Source organism: Typopeltis vanoorti, chromosome 9 (assembly GCF_054136105.1).
Source record: "Typopeltis vanoorti isolate ZY-2024b chromosome 9, IOZ_Tvanoo_1.0, whole genome shotgun sequence".
NCBI lineage: Eukaryota > Metazoa > Arthropoda > Arachnida > Uropygi > Thelyphonidae > Typopeltis > Typopeltis vanoorti.
In genome coordinates, this window is record NC_143557.1 from 116,559,971 (window position 1) to 116,587,068 (window position 27,098).

Below are 27,098 nucleotides of genomic sequence, written 5' to 3' on the forward strand. Positions count from 1 at the left end.
GAAGCAAATAAACAAATCGGAGAGGTGGTTCCTCGTGTTCCGAAACCTAAAGACGAACTACGATTTTACCTGCGCATGAAAAACATTTCATAACTAATGTCGACATAAATTTATTGGCCGCATACCGTTAAATTATATTACACAAAAAAAGTGTTATAAATTTCGTACGCAAAGAATGTAAGCAAAACAAATTACGGTATTAGAAGATAAAATCATTCAAGTTAATAAAAATCAATTGCTTACGTTTTTATTTAATGTCTAAACATTTGATTGAGCTGCTTTTTTATATAAAAAAAATTAAGCAAAGATCATAAAGAATCGTGCTCGGCTTTTTCATCTTGTCATGCAATTTGCGATCGCTTTATCAAGATTTGGGCAGACTTCGAAGCTTCGTTCCATATCAGGATCATCAAACAAAATGTCCTTAGCATCCTCAATGTGATTGAAAACTAGCTCAAGTTCTTTTGCAGTTCGCTTCTTAGGCGTAACATTCTCGCTTGACTGTTCTGAATGGGAATCGAGCAAGCTTCTCACATCTTCATTATCCAGTTCATTAAATCCAAGTTCTTTTCCAATTATTTCTTCAATAATGTTAGATCTTGGATTTTGCGCACGATAAACTAACATAGGCTTGAGTTTAAGGAATAAAACCTAATATAGCCGAATTATCCTTTGCAATTCTTCAGGAAACTTGGCCGCAGAATCTTTATCCGTACTACCAGATTCCCCAGTTATTCTTACGTTATGCAGTCCAGTTCGATTTTTAAAACGGTCAAACCATCCTAAACTCGAAGTAAAGCTTTCACATTCCTCTTGAAATTTGGTCTCTTTCAATGAGATAAAAATATTGAGCGCTTTGCCTGAATATGCCCTGCACTAACACGCGTTCTTTTTTGGTTATAATCCTCAATACAGATTGATAGAAGACGCTCCATCTCGATCAGTAAATGGCTTCTATTTCGGGTGATCTGCATGCTTAAAGAAGCAGTAGCAACTTTCCTTGCTCTTCGTTTTATCCTAGGTCTTCGTTTATCCTAAGTCTCGCACAATCATTATATTACTAGCGCCACTTTCATGTCTCTTAATGACTTCCAGCTTTTCCACTCGCTGCAGATTGGCGACAAAAAATTTCACGTAACTTAAAATTTCGCATAACGTAAAAAAAAAAATCGCGTTAATTGATTAATCACTCGCTTAAAGTGGGAAATGGTATCATTTCACTCAATCGCGTTAACTGAGAATCGCGCATATCGAATTCGTGTTAAGCGACGCTTTCCTAAGTCTTTGATTGTTTTCTAAAGAGGAATTTCGAGCAGCAATGCTTCTTCCTATTGGATCCCAAATTTCTTCTGAGAAGCGTGCTGGCTATTTGATTCGATTACTATCCTTGGTCTCCAGAAGTATCTCCACTACATCGTGTACGATGTAGTGTGTCATTATCATCCATAAAAATGAATTCTTCGCCTACAACACCACGGAACAGTTGAACATGTCGTCGAAGAACTTCGTTGCAATATCTTCACCAGTCAATGTCCCTTTTTTTCCCCAGCACTTGTAGCTCGGTGCATCCATTTAGCATAAGCCTCTCTACACTATGACCCCAGTCCGCCGTATTTCTTTCAAGAACATTCTCGCGTTGGTAAGCAGTACCACTTTCACGCCAGGTCAAGTGTCGTCTAGAATTGAAGGAAAGTGTAAATCGACTCTCGTCTGCAAAGAGTACATTAGCTCATTGGTATCTTATCCAATTTCTGTGGGTACAACACCACTGAAAACGTTCTCTACGATGAGTTGTGGTTAAAGGGGCGCATGATAAATGCCTTCGGGGTATAATTCTACCTGTCGCAGACGTCTTGCCACAGTTTGTCGAGATATCCACGTACATTTGCTATTTGAACTGAGCCGACTTGAAACCCCATCTGCCGTGGTGCGTCGATTACGTTTCGCTGTTATAACCAAAAATCTGTCTTTATTTTCCGTGGTAGAGAGTGTGCTATCTCTTGGCAAACATCTGAAACACATTCCATTGGTTTGAAACGCTGTCCAGAGCTTGTATAAAACGCTATGTGAGATTCCAGACTCTCTGGCAATATCAGTAATTCCGCGGCCTTCTTCAAGCTTTCCAGTAATTCTTCCCCGCCTGAAATCATCTAAGTCATGTCTTTGAGACATCCAATTTTGCAACTTGATTCCTTCACAAAAAAGCGCTTCTTTCAAACACAACAGCTTTTAATTCCCGTTGAGTGTTACCACGTGACCCTTTTGCGCGCGATTCGAAAAATTGACGTATCTGCATTCTACTTATCTTGAAATAAAAATAAGAACAGCCATAGCTAAAGATGCATTCTGGAAAAATAAAGATCTGCTCAGAAGTTCTGTGAGTATCGAGACAAAGAAAAGGATGGAGAAGAGCATTAGTGTGGCCAATTGTCACATATGGAAGTGAGACTTGGACATTCAAGAAGAGAGTAAGGCAACAGATAATGGACTTTGAAATCTGGTGCTATAGGAGAGCTCTGAAAATCCCATGGGTAGAACACGTGACAAATACAGATGTCCTACAGAGAATGAGAACACAGAGATCTTTATTACAGGAAATGATCCAGAGAAAGATGAGACTGGCAGGACATGTACTGAGAGGTTCAGCAGGACAGAGGATACTAACAGGTTTAGAAGGAAAAAATTATGGGAAAAGGATCAAGAGGCAAAACACGAAGGACATTTCTTGAAGATATAAGATCATGGACAGGATCACATGGCTATGCAGAAACAAAAAGGAAAGCCACCAACAGAGAGAACTGGAAGGACATGGTGCTGCACCCTCTCACTGAGGAAGCTACATGAAGAAGAAGAAGAATAACAGTAATACAAAGGTATTAAGAGTTAAACCGGAATGTAACTATTTGAAATGCCATGTAACCGATCCCTGTTAAAGACTATGACAAGTAAATTCACAAAATGAATTACTAGTAACAAATAGTAATACATACCCCTAAGGAAGTTGAACAAATGTAAATATGTGATGTGTTTATTTTTACTACTAGGTATTTATTTGTTATTGAACCGATAACAGTAGCATTAAGAGTTAAACCTGGAAGTAATCTGTATGTATAGGTTACGGTTAAAGTGATAAATCCGGTTATTATTAATAATTACCGGTTAAAGTGAATAATTCCTAGAGGAGTCTGGTAACTGTAATAAAAATATGTTTACAGGTTTTCATTCTCAATAGAAATTATAACAGCTTAGGTTAGTTTATAATGAAAAAAGTAAGGAAAGTATTTCTTTTGCACTCAATGAAATCAAAAATCGTTAAAAACTAACCTAACCTAAACTAACCTAAACTAAACTAACCTGGATGCCGAACCAGAGTGCAGTCGTAGTTTGTCGCGGGCGGATTAATGGGGATGAAAGATAAACGTTGTTGTGGGCCGAGCTTAATGATTGCGGGTAGATAAATGGGGAAAACAAATAAAAGTTGTTGTGGGCAGATGAATGGGGATAATAGATAAATCAGAGAAGAACTGATCAGTGTTTTTCTCCATTGATGAGGAAAGAGGTACAGCATCGACGTTTGCCTATTATCCCCATTCATATGCCCACAATAATTTAGGTTAGGTTAGTTGATAATGATTTCCGATTTCATTGAGTGCAAAAGAAGTACTTTTCTTACTTTTTTCATTATAAATAACCTAACCTAACCTAACCTGTTATATTTTCTATTGAGAATGAAAACCTATATATGAAACCTATAAACATGTTTTTATTACTTTTACGGGACTCCTCTAGGAATTATTCACTTTAACCGGTAATTATTAATAACCGGATTTATCACTTTAACCGTAATATCTATTTATGATGTAAATATTTTACTACTCTGTATTTACTTGATATCGTTTTTATGAAATATACACAGCAGAGTGGCTCTGTGCGTAATATTTGTCAACTATAGAGGTTGTAGTTTATTTTTATGTATCAAAAAATGTCAATGACAGTTTATATAGTGGAAGAACTTGATGACATTTTGCTGATCCGGTGGGTAACTCAAATATCTGCCAAAATGTAACCCTCTCCTTCTATGTTAAAACAAATACTACATATGTATATAGACATTTGCAATCTGAAAATGATAATAATGAAGCAATAAATCATGTAATGATATGCAAAAACAAGTTTTAGTAATTATATGTTAAGAATATTTATGATATGTAAAATAACTACATGTGTATGTATAAATGTGGTATATGTAAATAGCACTTAACACTTCATGATAAGTTAATAATGTATAATCCAAACTGTATCTGTATAATCCAAACTGTGTATGTATAATGTACAATCCAAAATGTTTACAGTCCAAATGTAAGAGTGTCAAGTCAAACATAACAAAGGTCTGTAAAGAAGTGTCTCCGAAAGAATAATTATATACATTATAGGTAAAATAGTCATATGCATAGAAGACGTAGTATATGTAAAGTAATAATAGGTATATATGTATATGTGTGTATATGTACATACATGTATAAATATGTATATTTATATATGAATATTATCAGATTAGTTAACAATATAAAATCCATTGTTATATATTTTAAAACAAACCTTACATAGGTTTAAGGAAAGGTGTCCCCTCACAAGAGACAATAATGTAGATCGAATCCCATATGTAATTGGAAATATACCACAAAAATATAGGAATTTCATTATAAAAAGGAAATGTGATTTACGGAAATAGAAATGTGACTGGTAACTTCAATGCATAATACAGAATTCCATGGATAGTAAAGTTATGTTACATTAAAAGAAAAATACTGCTCAGTTCACGTAACAAGGACTGTAGGAAGAAGCAGACACTGAGCAGATTATTGATGTTAAAAATAAGGAAAAATAAATTGTTCATAATATATATTATTAAGATATCAAGAAATGTAAATCAAAATGCCAATTAGAATAAGCATTCTATGTACAAATGTATATATTGTAAATAGTTGTATATATATTTATTTTGATTGTACATAGATGCTTTACTGTTAATAAAGTAGCAGAGTAGCGCAGTGGAAGCGTGCTGGGCCCATAACCCAGAGGTCCGTGGATCGAAACCACGCTCTGCTAAGAATTTTTTTTTTTTTTTTTTTTCTCTCCTTCTGTTGGCCAGTTAATAAACGAATCAGAAAAGTGGTTCCTCTCCACAGGTACACACGGATATTCATAACCAATAAAAAAATCGGTGTTTGCTAGAAAAAGTAATGACGGTATTTAAGTATTTGTGGGGAATTAAATTTTCTAAAATAAAATACAGTATTACAGAAATTATTTAAAACTTCACAAAAAAAAAAAAATAATAAATAAATAAAATAAAATAAAAAAATTGTCCCAACTTAAAAATTCTCGGTTGACGTGGCATGTTTGCTAACGAAAACTGCTTATTGTGTGTCACGTGATTTTTCCCACATAAAAACACGAACAAAGTTAAAAAAATATATGTATATATATGCAACGGTACACATTCATATAAATATTCTTATCGTTTCTAATTAATGAATCATTTATTATTTTTAAACTAAGCAAATTAATTGTAATAAGAAATAAGACTAATGTTTGCGTTGCATCTTCATCAGAATCCAAATGAAACTGCTATTAATATAACTACTGGCTCTCCTCCCCTCCAAAATAATAAAATCTAACGAAGGATAAACCCTTCATACTCAAATAGATTCATTTACGTCAGATCTGGGTTATGCGCAGTACATGTTTCGGGAGCCTCGACTCTATGATATGTTTAATGTCGGCTGTGCTCATTTAGCGAATATTTCTTCGGTATATTATATATATATGACTAATTCGATATATGACTTGGGTGTCTAACGCATATAATGTAGAAGTCCATTTTTTGCATGGCGAGTAGTATTTTGTATCATTTTCAGAGCCTGGTTACAGAATGTATAACACATAACTCGACTTTTCTACATAGTCATCAAAAATATTCATACATTTATCTTCACCTACGTTTATCTCTAACTATGAACACTTATCTTGCTGTTGGTTGCAAACTGTTTGCCATCAAGCGTTTCTTCAGTTGTCCACTAAAGGAAAATCGCGGAGTGTAAGATCAGGACTGTATGCATACCCTTTACGAAAGTATTACACCAATCCCAAGCATATTCTCGCTTCGTCACATCTATTTCACACTTCTCCCAATTCGTGATGGTAATGTCCTCATGCAGTCTTACTCCGCTGGTGTTGCCACCTGGTAGCTGTAGGAGGAAACAGACGATGCAACACACGCGTTTCTAAAACTCCGCTGGTGTTGCCACCTGGTAGCTGTAGGAGGAAACAGACGATGCAACACACGCGTTTCTAAAACACCATTGTTGTAAAGACTTGAATAAATTCATTCATGGAAAATATAACATTTACATCATGATACTATTGTTAATTAATTTAATGATTATAAAAGAAAAAAAAAACTTGCTCATGCTTATTAAATGGTATATTTTCTTGAATATCAAATCACTACACTAAACTCTTCGTTTTCTTTCTCTTTACAGAACAATATACAAGTAGATAGCACACTTATAGTATAAAATGGATCTTTAAAAATTTTAAATTCTGTATCAAAAAAGAATTGTCAGAAGTATTTCTTTAAACTAAAATTGCTATATTGGAAAATGTTCTACACCCAAAAATTGCACGTTGCCCTTGGTAGTGCTGCCATCTCTCGATGGTTATAATAAATATTCTAGTTTAATTGAAGGAGAATAAAACGAACTAGATTTAGTGTTTGTTTGTTGGTTTGTTTTTTTTAAAAAAAACTTTTTTTTGAGGGTCCTGTCACATTTAGAAATGCGACTTCTATAAATTCCTGGAGTATATCGTTATCTTATACGCATATCATAATATTAGAATTTCTCTTCTCTTTAAAGTGGTTTATTTAGCAGAAAGTGAATTATGAATTCATTTTCCTACAAGCTTCGAGTGTATGATGTTACATTCCAGTCATTTCTTATTTATAAGAATAAAACAATCTTTTAGCTGCTTTAGCTTGAAAGTATGAGTTTTTCATTCGGATTCTGCTATCATAAAATAATACCGTTTTGTTTTCATTTTTGCCTTTAGGAACAAATTTAAAATCAGAGCCTTTAAGGAATGGTGAAGGACCTCTAAAATGGCTTAACAAGGCAATTAAAGTTCCAGTTAGTTGCTTTAAATCAGATGTGTCCGAACAGATTTGTGCTTGATTTCTGTTCAGTAGTAAACTTATTTGGATAGCGTTATTGTACCGGGCACGGCAGTGCTTTTATAGCTAGTTTGATGCGTTTATCATACACACACGGGCCACTGAATTAGAACCCTTTAGATGTACGTAAACGTCACTTACGTAGCGTATATGCAAAATATTTGGTCACTTGCGTAACCACGTGTTTTCTAGGTAAGTATTTAGGAATGCTGCTGGTCAGTACGTAGCCCATATGTTTTTGAAAGTAAGAAACAATTTTTATTGTGATATTAATGGCAATTTGGAAACCAATAGTATCGTATTACAATGAAACTAATAAAAAAAAGTAAAGTACTGAGAGTGGTCTGAAAAGTTCTCGGCCTCGACCATAGATGGCAACACTATCGGCACGATTTTTTTTTTCTAAGTTGGTACATCTGTCATAAGCATCCATGTGAAATTGCAAGTCATTCTATCAATTAGTTTGTTTTATATACAGCTGTCTGAAGCAAAAGTGTTTGCAAACCTTGAAATTGATAAAATTGAGTATCGTGCGGTTATAAAATTCTTTGTAAAAGAAAGTTTAACGCAAATCCATTCGAAGTTCATAGAAGTTTATGGGCACTCTTCTCCTTCGTTTTCGAGAATTAAGAAATGGGCTGCCGAGTTTAAACGTGTCCGTACCAGCCTTGAAGATGACCCACGTGAAGGACGTCAAAAAAAAAAAAAAGTGTAACAACACCACAAATCATTGATAAGGTGCACGGTATGGTATGGGATGACCGCCGAGTCAAAGTGAAATTGCTGAGACTATATGCATTTCAAAAGAACGTTGTAGGATATATTTGCATGAAGAATTGCGAACGAAAAAGCTTTGTGCAAGATGGGTGCTGCGCTTGCTCACAGCAGATCAAAAACGCACTCACATGAAAATCTCTGAACAGTGCTTGGAACGTTTTAACAAGAATAAAACTGATTTTGTGCGTCGATTTATTGCTATTGATGAGACTTAGATTCACAATTACCCACCAAAATTCAAACAGCAGTCAAAACAGTGGACAGAAGCCGGTTGTTCAGCGCCAAAGAAGACAAATTCGCAGGAAAGGTCATGGCATCGGTGTTTGGGGATGCTAAAGGCATTTTTTTTTTTATTAATTATCTTGAAAAGGGTAAAAACAATAACCGAGGAATATTATTCTGATCATTTAACCAGAATAGACAAAAAAATTCGTGAGAAAAGACCCGGTTTGCAGAAGAAAAAATTCATCTTTCATCAGAACAATGCACCTGCCCACAAAGGTGTTTTGGCAATGGGAAAATTAAGGGATCTGCACCATGAATTGTTGGAACATCCACCCTATTCCCCATATTTGGCTCCCTCTGACTGACTTCTTTGTCTTCCAAAAACTAAAACTCTTCCTCGCTGGTCAGCGTTTTTCTTCGAATCAAGAGGTGATTGCAGCTGTAAAGGGGTATTTTGCAGATCTTGCTGAGAACCACTACAGGGACGGGATAATGGCGCTGGAATAAATGTATTAGTCTTAAGGGAGATTGTGTTGAAAAATAAAAAATAATTTTGAAATTCGTTTTTTCATTGTTAGGCCGAGAACTTTTCAGACCACCCTCGTATTTCATATGAAATTAATGGCGTTTAAGGTAAAATAATAGGAAAGAAGTGTTACCAATGAGTGAGTGAAAGAGAGAACGTTTTTTTTGTTGATTATGATTATAACAGACAACTAAGGCCATGGTCTATTGTATTGTGTGTATGTTCTTGAAGAACAGTTTTAAATGAAAATTATGATCCTAATTTAAAAAAAAAAATGTCTGGGAACTCGCATTGGAGAGAAAGATAAGAACTAGTTGTTGAGATTATTCGTTTTTTATTTGTATTTATTTATTTTTTGCGGATGAGTGCACCTTTCATCTACTGAATATTAATAAGAGAAGCAGCTCAAACAGGCTCCTCATATTTCTTGCATCTTGTATCTTGTACTGAACCTCAACGCTTGCTGAGATCACGTGAAAAACGTATCTGGCTTCCAGAACTGCGCTGTAGATGTCAATCGAACTCTGTTCACAGCTAATCGTATTAATGTTGAAGCCTAACATACGTGCTTTCAAACAGGAATTAAGAATTACTTTATGTGAATTGTGGCCATTTCACATAAAGTAATATTCGGCCAAGTATGTTTTGAAAATTATCGATAATGATGCCGTGATAAAACTATGAAAGTAAGAAGTTCAAGTACTGCCATCTGGTGCAATAAAGTAACACTAGATATTGATATATTTTAAATATTTCAAAGATATTTCAAAGACTACAATAAATCCGCTCTGGTATTTATTTATTATTTTTGTTGCATTATGCAGATATTGTGAAACATGAAATTTTTGTGGTTCATACAAACATATAGGAAACGTGATTGATAGAGAAGTAGATGACTTGTATGACCCCATTTTTCACATACATTAACAAGGGAAAGAAGAATCGTAGCTGTGAAGAACTGATCAATCAACATGACTCAAAATGAATGGTTCTTCGGAGAGTTTTCTGTGTGTGTGTGTGTGTGTGTGTGTGTGTGTGGTGTTATTTTATGTTTGGCAAAAACTGACGTATTCAAACTTCCAGCAAGAAGGGTGGTGGTCCCATACCAAGCGATAAAATCCATCTTTCCACCTCTAGATTTTCAGAAATCGTAAATGTCCATGCCACAATAGGATCGAAACCCGCAGTCTGTTAGTAGCGAGTAGATGAGTATACTCCTTGGAAGGGATGGCTCGTGCATAGGCTGCGAAACTGCAGCACCCCCAATTTTTCTCAATACATAAATATATTTATTTATATTTGCTTGTAATATTTAATTCTATCATCAACAATCCTATACAATTCTCTTTTGTATAAAAAATAATTTATTTATTTATGCTTATGGCTACATGAAACTGGTAAGTGAAAAATACAATCACAATTTCCAGCAACAAATGATGAAAATCTTAACATATAAGAGTTCATTACATAAAAGACACAACCAGCTTTCTTAGTCTTTCCTTTTTTTTTTTTTTTTTTTTTTTTTTAATAAAGCAAAAAGTAACTTGTCATAATTAAGCCAGGGACAATTATCGTCCTGCTGTAACAAGTATGATAAGGCTGCATGTTCTCACAACATAAAAGTGGAGACTGAGAAGGAAGTTCAACCTCCACCAGAGACCAATCTGAGATAGCTGGCCAAAGACTATCACTAACAATATCCAGCATCTGGTGAAGAGAGGCAGCTGAGAAGTGCCACCATCTTGTAGTCCCTAATCCTAATACCATATATTTATTGTCTGAGATAATGTGGTTTCTATGGTCAATTTTGTTGAGTTTATGAGATGAAAAAGTCACTTTCTAGTGTTGAGATCAACTAACTTGGCAACCAGTCTAAGAAAGACTTAGAAAATGCTCTTCTAATCAGTGACTAGATTTGAACCTAGGTCTTCCTTCAGGTGATCAAGCACCATGGAGTATAAATGCCACTTCCACTGTGCTACACAGGCTCACAAACACAAATTAAACAACCAAGCTGTGGTATACCACTGGTCACTTACCTTTCCATGGACTGAACTCCATAAACCACTCGTTGATATCTGTTCATCAGCTGCCCTCATTTACTCCTGTTTATGCAACACTCCTATGTGGAATCTTGTCAAATGCTTCTGAAAAGTCTAGCAAATAGCACTGAGAAGCCATTTCACTTATCCAACTCCATTGTCACTTTATTATAAAAAGTAAACAAGTTATTATTATTAGTGACACCTCCAAGGAGTCTGAAGATTCATTGCAGGAGGACACCTATTGTACAACTCTCCGTCTCCACCACCACACCAAACCTCTACTACCAATCATCTACATCAGCGCCATCTACTGTCCACCACCACAGCCAGTATTTTTTGTTTGTAAATTGTGTGTTCTGAAGAAGCCGATTATGTGGGATGAAAAACCAGTTTCCGGGAGAAAAAAACCCTGCTACCTTCGTATGAGATCGGCTGCAACACCTACATTTCACAAAACCATGTTGTCCCTTATAGAATATCATATTCATATCCATCAAATCCTGAATTCTGTTTCACCAGTTTCTCAAATAATCAATCCTGAGAAGCTAATTGGTCAATAATTTGTTACTTATCATAGAACCCCCCCCTTCATGCAGTGGGACTATGTGCCCCCCTCTTTCCACTCCATTGGCTGCTCCTCAGTACTGAAGCATAAATAAACAGCTTGGCGACAGGAGCTGATAAATCCCTCGCACATTTTCCTAATACATGGGCTGATATGCCATCTAATCCCATGGCTGTGTCTGCAATATTTTAAGCACCTCCATTCTCCCATCAGTCAGTCACATCTGGCATTGCAACATTGACACCCCCCCCCTACAAAATGCTCACTCAGTAATTCAAGTATTTGGTTTGCTTCAGTTGCTTCCACACCATCACTTTTCAGCCATTCCTCCTTTTACTTGCTGCATTGCAAAAGAACTCTTTAGGTTTCTCTCATAATTAACCGATTCAGCACTGTCGAACTTCATGTCCTTTGTGTTGCCATGGGTAATTATCTCTCAGCAACTGTAAATTCCATTTCCTTCCCTCCCTATGACCATTCCTTTTCCCAATCTATGTCCCCATAATAATTAATTGACCTGTAGTTGTGCTAATTTGTCAATGTATACCATCTACATCAGGGGTTCCCAACTTTCCTAGAGCACATTCTAAAATACTGATAGGGCAATGGGCACCATCTATTTTTTCAAGCAAATTTTTTGAATTCTTTTGTTAAATGAATACATACAAAGTTTACATTAAAATTAATTATAAGATGTTTTATATTACTTAAAAGTTTACATTATATAAAAATTTAAATAATTAACACATGCGTCATATAGCATGCCATGAATTGTTGCATGATGTGCACGTGATTATTTCAAACTATACGGCACACGGTTGAACAGCGGCAGGCACACACTCAAATTGGTCGACGGACGCCATGGTGCCCGCTGACATAGGGTTGGGAACGCCTGATCTACATTCTTTCTTGCACCCTGTTGGTTAGAGCAGCAACCAAGTACATATTTTGTTCTGGTGGCCTCTATCTCACACCAGATAGCCTCAAAGGCATCTCCAATCCTATGCATCCTTGTCCTCCTGATGTACTTCTCTTTTTGACTTCAAATCCTCTGCTATCATTATAAAAAAAAAATAATAATAAAAAAACTCTCCCTCCACTATATCATCCTTACTAATGTTATTTATAACTTTTGGCAAAGTTGAGCCAACCAATGATAAAAATTCTTTGCCCGTATTTTGAATATTTCTGGCATTAGTAACAAACTGCAATCCCCCTTTATCCCCACAACTTTGCTTACATCTTGTGGCCCACTAAAATTAATTTTGTTTTTTTTCAACAGTAAGACTGAACCTGTTTTTTAGAATTTACTGTAATATTAACTAACTATTACAGTAAACTGAGTTTACTGTAATAATAAAATTAAACATATAAGTTCATACATTTCTTGTCTGTGATGTACTTCAATACTGTAATGGATTCTGAAAATAGGTTTCAGTATTATTGCTTACAGAATGATATTGTTGAATATGGTTTAATAAAGTACGAATGTTGAATAGGATGTTAGGGTGAAACAATTTGTATCCAGCTCCCCTGCCCCAAAATAATCCTACATTAGTTTCTTTTTAAGAATAAAAAAAATACTAAGATTATTTAACAATAATCTTAGTATCCCATGATGAATGTATTAAAGCCTACAAACTGGTGAAACAGCATCTAATAACTAAAAACTAAAGTTTTCCTGTTGGTCTCTTATTAGCAGTACATCTCAGATATAAAGTTTTGTAGTTAACAGTAAAACGTATCATGAAAAACTCTTTTCATGATCTTAAAATATTTCCTTCGGATTCAGCTTTCAGACATATCTTGGTAAATAAAGTATGTGATGTAGTAAAATACTGTATCACTGCTAACATGAAATATGTACAGTAATAGAGAGAATTCCTCAAATGGAATTTTCTCTGCTAATATGAACTGCAAAGAAGGTTATGTGAAAACTATAAAGAACACTGAAGAGAATAAAAAACTTTTATTGTCTAAATGAAAATTTTAAATGCACTGCCAAAATTACTATAAAACAGGAGCCACTGATGACAAATCCAACATGGCACATAAAAGGGACTTTCATTACTTTACAAAATGTACAACTCATTTAAAGTAACATACACACGGAATGCAAGACGGACAGGTAAGGTTTTCATCAACCACTTTTATTAATCCTAACACACAGCCAGATCAGCTACAACTCCTACTAAAATTATTTCAGTAAAAAAAAATAAATAAAATGCTGATCTTTGAAATGCATTTTGAATGAGTCATATATACATATAGAAATAACCTAAATGATGGCAGATTCAAATAACACTAGATGAGTTTCAGAAATTTACATTTGAACTTCTATTCCATTTACTTTAAATTGTACCTATGAATCTGATATCTAAATTGGTCCCTTTTTTTGAGTTATAAAACTCAAGAATTTAGCATATATTTCATGCTGAGGAACTGAATTTAATTCTAAATATAAAACTAAGAGTTAGGAAGGCTTCATAAATAAGACAACCTGTTCTTAAACAAATGAAAGATATACTTTGCATTTTTTTCTTTTTCTTAATTACATTTAGTTTTATCATCTGAATGATTCAAATTTGAATTAAACTAATTACCGTATACTGCATTTATATATATATATATATAAGAGAGAGAGAGAGAGAGATCCCTGAGAATTTATCCTAAATAAAAATATGGAAACAGTTATATTCATGAAGGTCGCTTCTTTTTTTTTTAAAGCAGTTCTTAAATATCTACTACTGGCAATATTTTTATGAACAAATAAAATATGTTAAAATAGCATTTTTATGTTTCAGCAGGGACTAAAAAATTTAGTTCCTACTGAAATTTCAAATTACTTTAAATATTTGTGCAATTCTTACATCAAAATCATTAAGAATAAAATGCAGTCAACTCGCACTAAGTGAATTGACTATAGTCAATTCACTTAATAAATGACCAAGAAGCTACTTAGAGGGATGCATATACAGTTGAGTATCTAGATTGTGCAAAGGCTTTTAACTAACTGTCATATCACAACATTTAAACTGAGGTAGATGAGGTTAAACAAAAGCAACAGCAAATTGTTACGAAAAAAAAAAGCAGTATTCCAGAAGAGTATGGTCACTAGCAATATGCTGCATAAGAGAGATTTAAATGAGAATGCTTATTTGTTTGCAGATGATGAAGAGTTATGCAGAGCATAATATAGTTCTCTAGGTGGAAGTGAATAGATTGTTTATGTAGGCAGAATGGGCTGCCAATTAAATGTTGTGCAATGTAAAGTTTAAAATTTGAAATCAAGTTTGGGATGCTATGTATTCACTTATGGAAATGTATTGAAGATTTTTTAATGCCATTCTCACCCACAAAAGTTTGTGAATCTATCATACATTTGTATGGTGGATAGACTGGAGGATCAGATAATATGGGAAGCCTGCACTATGGAAAATGCCCATCATTCTGCTAATAGGAGGTCTGAAGTGGCTTTGAAAAGGATCCTGTTTGGGAAAAAAAAACTATCTACTACCTAAAGATTTTCATAAACATCAATTCTACAGTGGGATTCAAACCCAACTGGCTGGAGAGCAGTCACACTATCCATTCAGCCCGGCCAGGATAGGAGAGAAGATATAAGGGATGATAGACAAGGGCCCAAAATATAAGAGATACATTATGAGAACACAACAGATTATGGCATGAATAAAAAATACACTGACATCCTTTATTTATAAGCCCAGCCTTATATTATTCCACAATACAAGGCTGGGCTTTTGATCAGGCACAAATGCCATGCACAGATATGGTAATCTTTTTTTTTCTTTTTTTTGAGGAGATGAAAAAAAGTCCAGAAAGGAAGGATTAAGTGGTTTCCCCCCCTTTTCTGAATACTACTATGAAAAAGGTGTAAATCTGTAGTACATTACTACCATGAGCAGGCTAAGGATTAGACAATCTAGAAACTCTACTCTTGAAACTACTACCTACTTATTAGAAACCTGAAGTTGCTTGAAAAAAAGTTCTTGTTTTGGTTTCTAGAGAAGGTTTTGTTTCTGAATTGTTGAATCCTTAACCTACCCACTGGTAATGGAATTATCAGTGGGTAGGTTATCTACCACCCAAAGACATTCACAAACATCCTACCATTGTGGGATTCAGGCCATCTGTTGGAGAGCAGATTCTATCCAGCAAATCAACCAACCAGCTAGCCCTGTGTATGAGATCAGATTGAAGAAATGTCGTATGATGAGCTTGGTGGATAGAAGGAAGAGGAAATATAATTGAGATATATAGGTTGTCAAGGCATTTATTAAGTTATATATCTAGACATTTGGGACAGATTTCAGGCAGAAGCAATTTTGTAAATTTATTTTCTTAACTTTTTTTCAAATGACAAGCCATTTTCCATGGAAATCATGTAAGGATATGTGCATGAGGAAAAGGTTTTTTGTTTAAATCAGTAATAGTATGTGAGTTTAAAGTGCAGTTTGAATCTTTTGTTTGATAATGGGATCTCTGCAATGAGTCTCGACCCCATGGAAGTCTAATGATACCAAATGTTTAAGCCCTCAAAATTATTCCTTTAGTCATACAAGTTTGTTATATAGTGAGAGTTGACTGTAATGTTGAAATATTCATACAATATTTTACATAATATAAAAAATACTACCTTATGTTTTAAAACTTGATATGCAAAGTATATGCACCTTTGATTTTCCATAAAAAATAATTGAGTAACATATTCCAAAATTCAGAAATTATAGAAATTAAGTAACTTACACAAATTTCACAGAGAAAATTTATAAAAATCGCAGGTTTAAATTCCTTTTGTGTGTGAGTTAAAAAGCTCACCAAGATTCTTTCAGAGTTCCAATCAGTGAAAAATGTTGCACAGGGATGAAATAAAGATTTGGACATCAAATGTGTAGAAAACTATTATCCACATAATGTAAGGCAGAGTATATACTAACAGGACGGATTAGAAAAAGATTGTTTTTTTTTCTTTAAAAAAAAACCCATCAAAGTATGCAATTAATGGACTTGTTAATCAAATCTGTAGTTGGAATCAAACTGATACCCAAGTTTTAAAAACTCACTTCTCTTTCTGACACAAGTGCTGAAACTCATATTCAAATGTTGTCTGCCAAAATCAATGACCCTTTCAAAATTATTCTCTAAATGAATTCTTTTGATAGCTTTATTCTTTTTTTGAAGATATATAAATAATGGAACTTAAGTAGTACTAGCAGATGAAAAAAAAATGAATGAAAGGAGAATAAAGATGACATGACAGAAGAAAAAAAAAGGTGAATTTTTTTTTACAAAGATTATCAGCATTCTTCTTAATACCTTAGGATAAAAATATTAGGTCTCTTTTGTACAAAGTACCTTTTTTGGCTGAATAAATTTTACTTGTTGTTTACAAGCTTTAAGAATATCCAAAAAATTTCAAATAAGTCATTTCAATGCAACACAGGAGATGTGCTCAAAAAAAAATTTACATTTAATTCCTGTGAATTATTTCTGATTTTCTTTAAGCTATGCTTACAAACAAAAATAAAATAAAACCATCTTCTTAAACTTGATGCACATAGCTAAACCATTTTACTTTTTTTTTTTAATTCTTAATTGAGTTTGTCAGGGCACTCAGTAGTATCTCAGCCCTAGAAATCTTAATTTTTCTCTATCACTGTGTGCCAAAAAAAAAAAAAAATCACATTATAAAAAAAATATTATAAAGAACAAAACAAGAAGTATGATGAAAGGAGAAAAGAATCATAAAAAAAGGTGTGTTGTGCCTTAGCATGACTCATGCAAGCAAATAGAAGCATACCCTGCATCTGAATGACTTACCAGATCTTTTTGTTATAAGATCAAAAAGTGTAATTTCCATTGGTCAGAGATATTAATCTACAAAACCCACTAGCTTATTTACAAATGCATTTTATATTTACTAGGAATAAAGGAAGAGCTCCTTTAACCCTAACTAACTTTTTGAAGACAGTAGGTAACCATGTCTTCATCTTTCATTGATAGTGAGCCTTCAATGATAGCGAGTGGAAGCTGAAAAAGTTCCTCTAGTTGGTAACTAGAATCAAACCTATAACAGTCTTTCTTTGAGTGGCCTAGCACTATGAAGCAAACACCATTTCCACAGCATTACATAGGTAACATAATTTTATGTCATTTCAAATCATCTTACCTAATTCTGGGACTAAACCAATACTGAGATAACTGGGCAAATTTTAGCAACAATCCTTTTTTTTTTTTTTTGTAATGAAACTTTGTCTGGTCAGGAAGGAGCTATAAATAAGAGCCTATAGATGGACAGAGAAAATGATATAAATAGATGGTTATGTACCATTACAAAATGTGCTAAAAATGAATTCTTCCAAGAACGCCACACACCTTATCTTTTCTAGATTCTATGTGATCAGCATCCATTTCTTTGGCTTGTGATTATTGCAATGAGTAGTCGTTTAAATTAACAAATCTATAATGCAAACAGATTGCTATTTATGTTTCTTAAATATCATTTTCAAAGTTTTAATACATTACATAAATATATACTTATTTTAACTTGGCCTCATTATATTTAGACAAATCAGTAAAAATCTTGATTATCAAAAATTAATGTAATTTTGCGTTTTTATGACATAAATGTAATAAAACTATCTCAAAAATGTTAAAGGTTAAGGTGAATTTTCAACAATTTTTACTTCTGAAAAAACATCATCTTTTCTAAGATTAAAAAATTTATTTCTTCTTCAGGCTTATCAATCTTTCATTTTCATTTTGCTTTCTTAATACTAAAAAAATTGTTTCAGTTTTCCACAGACCATTCCGAAAATATTAGGTTATGTATAACATTATAAATGTGTTTCTGTTTCAAACAAGAAATTGTATATTGGACTATGAAAGAAATTAAGTAATTTAATGGTTATATTATAAGTAAAGTGGATACTAAATCCAGCATTATTTCAAAGCCGAATGTAGAAACTATGAAAGTTTTGTAAAAAATAAGTTGCCTTAGCTCAAACTACTACTTAGAAAACATAAACGCTACATTTATGTTTTCTAAGTAGTCTGTGCTAAGGAAACTCGTGAATACCGGCAAGTGTATTCCTGTAAGCTCTCTGGTCAACTTATTTTTAAAAACTTTCATAGTTTCTACATTTAGCTTTGAGATAATGCTGGATCTAATATCCACTTATATAATTTTGCATCACTGAACTGAAGACTTTTGGCTCTTTATTTTAGTAAATAAATATTTCTATGTTTATGTTTTCTGTTTAAGAGGATGAAAGACTTAATATGGATTACAAAAAAAAAAAATTCTTACACTATATTCCAAGGTAAAAGTTACTTAATAAGAATAAATATAGGTTTTTGATCTTTCACAGACAGTTTTTTTACACTGCTCAATGTAATTGGTGTACTAAAACTATTTACTAAAATTTGTGCAAATTTCAATAAAGCAGAAGAAACAATATTTCTGTTTCAAGTGTTAAAACTTTTCAAAGGCAAGAAAATTTCATCTTCTACATTTCCTATAGTGAAGATACACTTTGGTTTGAATTCCTTCTATAAAGGTACTTTACAATTTCTTTTCAGACATAGGCGAACCAGTCTCATACAGAGACAACAGGGTTCTAACTTCCAGAAATTCGGGGTTTTCTTCATGTGAGACAGATAAACTGGTCAGAGAATACACAAGTAATAATTGACAAAGCAAACAACATGATAGGATTAATCATCTTCTCATAGCATTATTAGATTTTTATCAAGCCAAGTTGCCCAGCTATGAAGCCATTGAGTCTGACACATTGACAAAATAAGATGAAAATTTAATTAACAATTTCCAAGTGTTTGAGAGACAACTACAAGTGGAGTTTTGATCTCCAGTTTCTCTGAAGTTAAAAATAATTAAACAAAATTATTCATGCACATTACATAATAAGTAATAGAATAATAGAATCTTAATCTATGGATGGCGATAATCCTGAGACCATGGTTATTTAGGCAAAAGCCAAAAGAGCTAAGGCCATGAGACAAATATACCATGTGTTTGTTAACAGCCTATATTCTCTGGCTGATTTATCTATTTCACAAGAGTAAAAATCCTGCTTGAGGAGGGTACTAATAGCATGTATAATTAAAAAGAATACTTGAATCTTATTTAAATGCCAGTCTGTCAGAAGCATAAGTTTCTTTTTTTTTTTTTAATGAACATTAAGGAAACTTTAAAAACAACATTCAGTATCCACTACACTTAAAATATTAACAGAGTCAAAGTTTAATCACAATTTCATTTGAGAAACAAAAAGTAATTTTAAGTACTATATGTGCTGCTAATGAGTGAAGGAAAAGCACAAAGAACGGATTGGAATTTATAGAAAAATATCCATATCATCGTGCAAACTATACTGTACATAAGGCAAACAGAAATAGATAAATTGATAATTGATGTGGTCTAACTTCCCATCATGACTACATCCTAAATGACCTGAGATAAAGTCAAGTGAACCATTTTCAAAAATTATGTAGGCTAAAGTCATTGGCAAATGGAAAAGCAGGAAAATATGATGGAGCGATGGAATTACAAAATGCCAGGAATAACTTTAGATTGAGTATAAATTTCTAAAGAGATCTTCAGTGAAATTTCATGTAATTAAAATCACAAAGAGCACATGTTAGCAGCACATACAGCAGTAGCAAGGAGGAGAAATACATAAGAAAGTTTGAATCCCTCCCATACTTTTTTAAGAATGATATACATATACTTCTGCAAAAAATATTAGTACACCAAAATGCAAAACCCTTAAAGTACATAGTCAAACCTTTTTTTAAATTCTTTCATGTCTATCCCAGAGCTGTTTTTGTTTTTAAAATCAGATGAGCCAATCAAATAACATTAAGATCAGAAAAGCTGTAAACGAATGAGCATACTTCTCTTTCTATGTAAGTTGTAGAACGCTATGCAAAACAAAATCATCATGACTTATTACTATTAGTTATTAGTCATAATAATTCTAATAATTATTTATTACTGGAATTCAGAAGGATTACTTTGATCTTCTTAGTTTCTCTATAAGAATAATGCTAAAGTGAATGTTAAGCTTTTTTAATGCAGATAAAATTTATGTCAGTCTATATTCTTTTAATATGTCCAACAGCTAGTACACTCCTGGTTTAGGGAATTACTAAAATTACCTTAATTATAATTACTTTTTTTTTTTTTTTTAAGATGTCAAACTTATTTTTAAGTGAAGCAAGTATATGAAAAATATAAAGAATTTTATATATTTGTTTTAAATTCAATGAAAGATTTGTTTTGGTTATAACAGAGGGTAGAAATTATGCTGCAGAAACTGGCATGGAAGATCAAATCTTTCATTCACCCTCTAACAAAAGTATCTTTGATGCATGAAGTGTTCAGACATACAAAAATTTTAATACTGTTCTTTGAAATTAAAAGGCAGTAAGAAAAACTCAATTTAAACACTAAAGATGTCTACAGAATAAGCATTTCTTTGCTTGAATTTAAATAAATCTTTAAATTAAATTCTTAACAAAACAATGAGTAAGAAAATTCTCATATAAGGATAGTACAAATCTAGCAGAGAAAATGAAGTCCAATATCTGCTTTACAAGCTTGACATCGAATATGAAAAAATACCTCTATACAGAACATACAGTGAGAAATACTGAAGTGTGACATTCTTAAATAATATACATTACTTCAAATGGTACAACAAATGACTATATAAGACAATATTCACTTGTTATGCTTTCTTGCATCTCTACACAAGTGAATTTATATTTGATATTAAAATAGATTTTTTTTTTGTCCACTTTACTCCAAATAGTGGAAAATATTCTCGTGACAGCAGTTTTCTTGTTAACAAGCTTCACTGGAACAAAAGAAAATTGCTTTTGCTAGTTCTTGAAGTCCACATAGGTTAAGTCTATTCACGGTCTATGGCACACAGAACAGACGGGAATAAGTCAACTTCAGCTTCCAGCTTCAGTTCCCATCTGCATCACTTGTGACGCTGACATATTTACACTTATGTCTTAATTATGAGCTTCCTTATGTCAACATTCATGTAGATTCTGGTGCAGGCTACAGAAAATATAAAATCTTTTAAATGGCAGTCACGGAATAAGAAATAATATATATAATAGTTAACTTTTTATTTAATTATTACATGATATTCCAAGGACTTAACCAGTAATTTAAGTCACTGAATGATGCCACTAATCAATTCTTAAAACAGCACAGTTTCCAATGTCACAAGTTTAAGTAAATTTTTATAGCTTATAATGCTATAAATTATTATTAACACCAAACCTCTATGGAGTCAAAGACTCATTGCAGGAGGCAATGAGTCTCTGACTCCACAGAAAACCTTCTCCTTATGCTCTCTAAGAATAATTTCCATTCTATGAAGAATTTCTTCCACAACAAGTGGAAGAAATTCTTCATAACCCGACAACAATTCTTTCCCAACTTAAATGTCTCATAATCATATTCCTTCTCTCCTTCCTATTCAAAAGGCTTTGCAAACTGCATTCCCTCAATCTGCCTTCATATCCCACATCCCAAAGACTGGTTATCACCATAGTCAGTCTTCTCTGGACCCTTTCCAATATATTCTCATCATCATGAAAACCAGGGGACCAAATCTGTGCATAGTAATCCATGAGGCCTCATCAAGGCCTTATACAATGGAACCAGAACCTCTTTATTACTGCACATTAAGGTCCTCTGCATGATTTCAATAATCTGTTGTGATGACTTCACAACTTGTGCACTATGACCTGATATTAAGTGATATATGGAAATCGCTTATGAAATCTTTTAACATTAGAGATTTTAACTTTGCCAATGATCACCTTCTATTATTAACTGCTGACAACTTGCATGCCAGAAGCTATGTTTATTGTCCAGTATGAATTATCAATACAAATATCTATTTGTATTGCACTCGTTTTTCAGTATTTAATCAAATCAACTTTGTCATGTAGTTATAGTATTTGATATTTTTACCCTGAAGAAACCATCAGTTCATTTTTAGATGGTGAAACTAGATGTATTTTTACTTAATGTAACGACTAATAAATTTCCTGTTTGTTTTATAAATGTTTTAGTCATTTAACTTTCTTTATTTAAATAGGGCTAATATATTTGAAAAAGCAATCAAACGATACTTTAGAAAGGTCAGAGCTATTAAAAAAAAAATTCGAGTTTTTCTTAGTATCTGTAAAATAGCTTAACTACATTTACAGTGAACAATTTTGTTGCATGCAGAGATAAAAAAAATTTTAGAAGAATGCTAAAGTTGGAAAAGATGTACACAAATTGAATGTCTTGTGCATATAACTTTCCTATAAATTCCTTGCCGGCTTGGTTGGTTGAGTTGTTATCTGCTCTCCAGCCAAAAAGGCTGCAGGTTCAAATCCTGCTGTGGGCATGGATGTTTGTGATTGTCTGTGAAAATACTAATGGTGGTAGTTGGCAGTAGATGGTGTTGATGTAAATGATGAAGGTAGTTGTGATTCATGGTAGTTGGATTGAGTGATGGAGATGGAGAGTTGTGGAGTAGGTGACCTCCCTCGATTTTTGGACTCCCTGGAGTTGTCAGGTAATAATAATAATAATAATACAATCACATTATCTCAGTGTTGATACCTGGTATACCAAAGAATGCTGTACTAACTTACCTTATTGACATAATTCCCTAATGTCAACTAACAGTATTTGTGTCTGTGTTATCTGGCCAATATTTTATTATTATACAAGTATCTCAACAGTCAGAAGCCTCATCGCAGAGAACCTATTATTCACATAATACCTATCATATTTCTCCTTAAATTCATTCACTGACAAAACATTCACAACTACCTCTGGTGACCCACTCACCACCCTCCAACAACAAAAAAAAAATCTAGTCCTAACACTCTTGCTAACCACACTCTTACACAATTTCCATGGGTAACTCTCCATTCTCTCCCTTCCAGTCATGTACTGAAAACAGTTTTCAGTGCCAATTTTATAAAACCCTTTTAATAACATATGCTTCTATCATGTCTTCTTCTTTTCGCTTATCAGCTAGCTTTTGAAGTAAACAGATCATCAATCTATTCTCATAGGAATTCCACAGACTGCCACAACTTTTGTGACTTGTCTCTGGATTCTCTCCATACCTTCTTCATACCTACAGAATCCAGGTGTTCAGATGTAGCCTTATTAAAGCCTTATATAGGGGAAAATTTTCTCTATCCCTGCTTGTTAGTGTGCTTGTCAACAACCGCATAATCTGATATACTGTTTTGGCTGCCTTTGTAATACATCCACTAAACTTCAACTCCCTGTCGACAATCATCCCCAAATTCCTGGCCTCATCAGTTTCCTGCAGTACAGTTCCATCAATTATAATTGGTGTAACTTGGCCACATTAAACTGGCAGCCATTTACTTTTGCTCATACTGCAGTCTGTTTAAGTTATCCTGAAGGATCTCTATATTACACCTTTACTTACTGTCACTCTTCTCAGTTTTGCATCATTAGTGAACAGCTGAATATTTCCTGTCAAATCATTTCTTATATGAGGGATGTCCAGAAAGTAAGTTCCGTTCTTAAATATTTTCACTGCAGCACTGCAATCGCAATGGTGGGCATGCATGCTGAGCTTGTTGATTCCTTAGCAAGGTGTTGGTGCCATTTTCGGACATTCATGCAGTGCGTACGCTTCTTGGTATGTGTTTATAATGTCTAAGAAAATTGAATCGTGCACCGCGTGTGAAATTAGATCAGTTATCCGTTTCTTGAATGCGAGGAACATTAAAGCAGCTGAAATTCATCAGCAAATTATTGAGGTTTATGGAGAACACGCAATGAGTGATTCAATGGTACGAAGATGGGTACGGCTTTTTAATGAAGGAAGGACAGGTGTGCACGATGATGAATGGAGTGGGCAACCATCTTTAGTGACTGATGATTCCGTGTGTTCAGTTGAAGAGAAGATTCGACAGAATAGGGGATTCACTATGACATCACTCTTGCTGCAATTTCAAGCAGTTTCATGTTCATGTTTTTATGAAATTATGTTGGAAAAACTGAATTATCAGAAATTGTGTGCACGCCAAAGTTGCTTACAGAACAACACAAAGCGAATTGGCTGGGAAGCGCGTTGGAATTCTTGACACACTAACATGAGGATGGCGATGCTTTCCTGAGCAGACTTGTCACCGAAGATGAGACTTGGGTGTCGCATGCAACCCCTGAATTCAAACAACAGTCCATGGAGTGTTGTTTGAATTCACATCTCATCACCAGTCAAGACGAAATTGAAGACAACGGTTTCCACTTGGAAAATCATGTGCACTGTGTTTTGGGACAGACAAGGAATTTTGCTGGTAGACTTCTTGGTCAAGGCTTCACAATCAATGTGAGTATGTACTGCGTCATGTGATTCAGAATAAACGATGGGGCATGCTTACCAGGGCCTTGTTTTGATTCATGATAATGCCCGCCCGCACACGGCCGGCGTAACACAACAACTTCTCGCCCTCTTTGGCTGGGAACATTCCATCATCCCCCATATAGTCCTAACCTCGCCCCAAGTGACTTTCACCTGCTCAAACATCTGAAACCTTTCATTGGTGGTGGTTTCAAGGCGATGACAAGGTCAAAGAAACAGTCAATATGTGGTTTGCACCACAGACGGCAACCTTCTACGATGAAGGTATACAACTCTTGGTGCCCCTTTATGATAAGTGCCTGAACGGTGGCGGAAATTATGTAGAAAAGTAGTGAAAGATGTCTACTTTAATTTCCAATAAAGTTTTTTTTGTATGTATATTTTTGTTTCTCTAACAGCCCATGGGAACTTACTGTATATTTTCGCATATAATGCAATCCACGTATAATGCGAACTAGAAAGTTTGTTTGAAAACTAGCCCTAAAATGCCATGTCCACGTATAATGCGATCTGTTAATCTTGTTCCATAACATTATAAATAAAACAATACGAATTAACGAAATATTTATTTTAAAACAAAATGTCAAAATCCTTTAAATTCTTCATCTTTTGAGTCATCAAACATTTCATTTATAAATTCATCTGTAGGCATTGAGTCATCAGTATAGCAGTTGTCATCATCGTCATCATACTCTCCATTTTGTTGTGCGTCATCCTCGCTTCGTATATGACATCTTTGGATCCATCCATTGAATTACTTATTCCACATTTAAGAAATGAGCGTTGAATGATTTCAGATGGTATCGAATCCCAAGCTTCTTTAACCCAGCTGGTGACTAGGGTGATCTCAGGTTTCTGAAAATTCCCACCCTTTGTCATCTTCACCAAATCAGATGACATCCATTCTCTCCATTTTTCACTAAGTGATCTTTAAACGGCTTAATCAAGCTGACATCAAGCGGCTGCAAAACAGAAGTTAGGCCACCCGGTATGACTGCTAGGTCTGTACGTAGTTCACGTGCTTTCACTTTGCTTGCCTCCATTAAATGCACCCAGAACATATCCCAGACTAGCATGCTTTGTTGACGTAACAAGCTGCCTGGATGTATGTTCCATACTTGATCAAGCCACAATTGTACACCTTCTTCATCCATCCAACCTTTCTGATTGGCGCGAACAAAGACACCTGGTGGAAATTTCATATACTTCAGAATTGTCTTCCTTTTAAATATCACTGTCGGCTTTAATTTGGTTCCGTCTGCCATGCATGCTAGAACAATGGTAAAATACGTTTTTTCGTGTCCCGTTGTTTTTATGAGGACATGTTTTTCACCAACTGAGTTTACTGTTCGATCCCCAGGCATATCAAAGTACATGGGCATCTCATCCATATTGCTTATTTGGGAAAGTTCATATCCGTGACACGTAATTTTGTGATAAATTTATGGAAGGACTCAACCTTTTCTAGACTCAACTCCTCCATAAACCACTCTTTGATATTTGTCCATCTATCTAATCGAAATCACCAGATTCATATCCATCCACATGACTGTGGATGGATATGAATATATATATATATATATATATATATATATATATATATATATATATATATATATATATGTGTGTGTGTGTGTGTGTGTGTGTGTAAATAAGTTTTTTTACCTTGGGAATAATGTATTAGGGTTACCAAGTAATTTTATAAATTGGTTATTTTACTCCTAATCCCAAGTAAGCTAACAGTTATGTTTGCACCTAAACGTAGTTCAAGTCTAAAGGTTAAGTTTGTGCCTGAACGTAGTTCAAGTCCTTTAGACTTGAACTACGTTCAGGTGCAAACTTAACTATTTGCTTACTTGGGATTAGGAGTAAAATAACCAAGTTTATAAAATTACTTGGTAAACCTAATATATACAGGGTGTTCGGGATAAATTTGACATATTTATAATTAATTATATTTTTCCGTAAGTTACATGTATTAACACACACTTCTCTTCATTTAAAAGTTTGGACCCTTCTTCATTCATATACAAGATGTCAGAAAGGATGGATAGCTGGAACCCACCTGAATCATGGAAGAGAATAACTTGTATCATGATGATTCGTGCCCGCCATCAAAATAAGGATATTACGACTGCTGCCCAATGCTCCCTGAATACAGTAAAAACAATCAGGCATGAACTAGAGACTTGCAATGGTGACTACGAGGATGTAGCAAGAAGAAAGATCCCTAGCAGACGATCTGATTGCG

At 34.1% G+C, this 27,098-nt stretch overlaps 1 protein-coding gene across 1 annotated transcript in view; it reads right to left on the reverse strand.

Moving 5' to 3' along the window:
- Positions 1 to 13,322: 13,322 nt before the first annotated feature.
- Positions 13,323 to 27,098, reverse strand: part of LOC150103454 (puratrophin-1-like) — a 221,867-nt gene continuing 208,091 nt past the window's right edge. Inside the window, exon 24 of the mRNA XM_090398483.1 lies at positions 13,323 to 21,486. Within this exon, the coding sequence (XP_090254609.1) occupies positions 21,466 to 21,486 (21 nt within the window). The 3' untranslated portion in view covers positions 13,323 to 21,465. The remainder of the gene's footprint in view (positions 21,487 to 27,098) is intronic.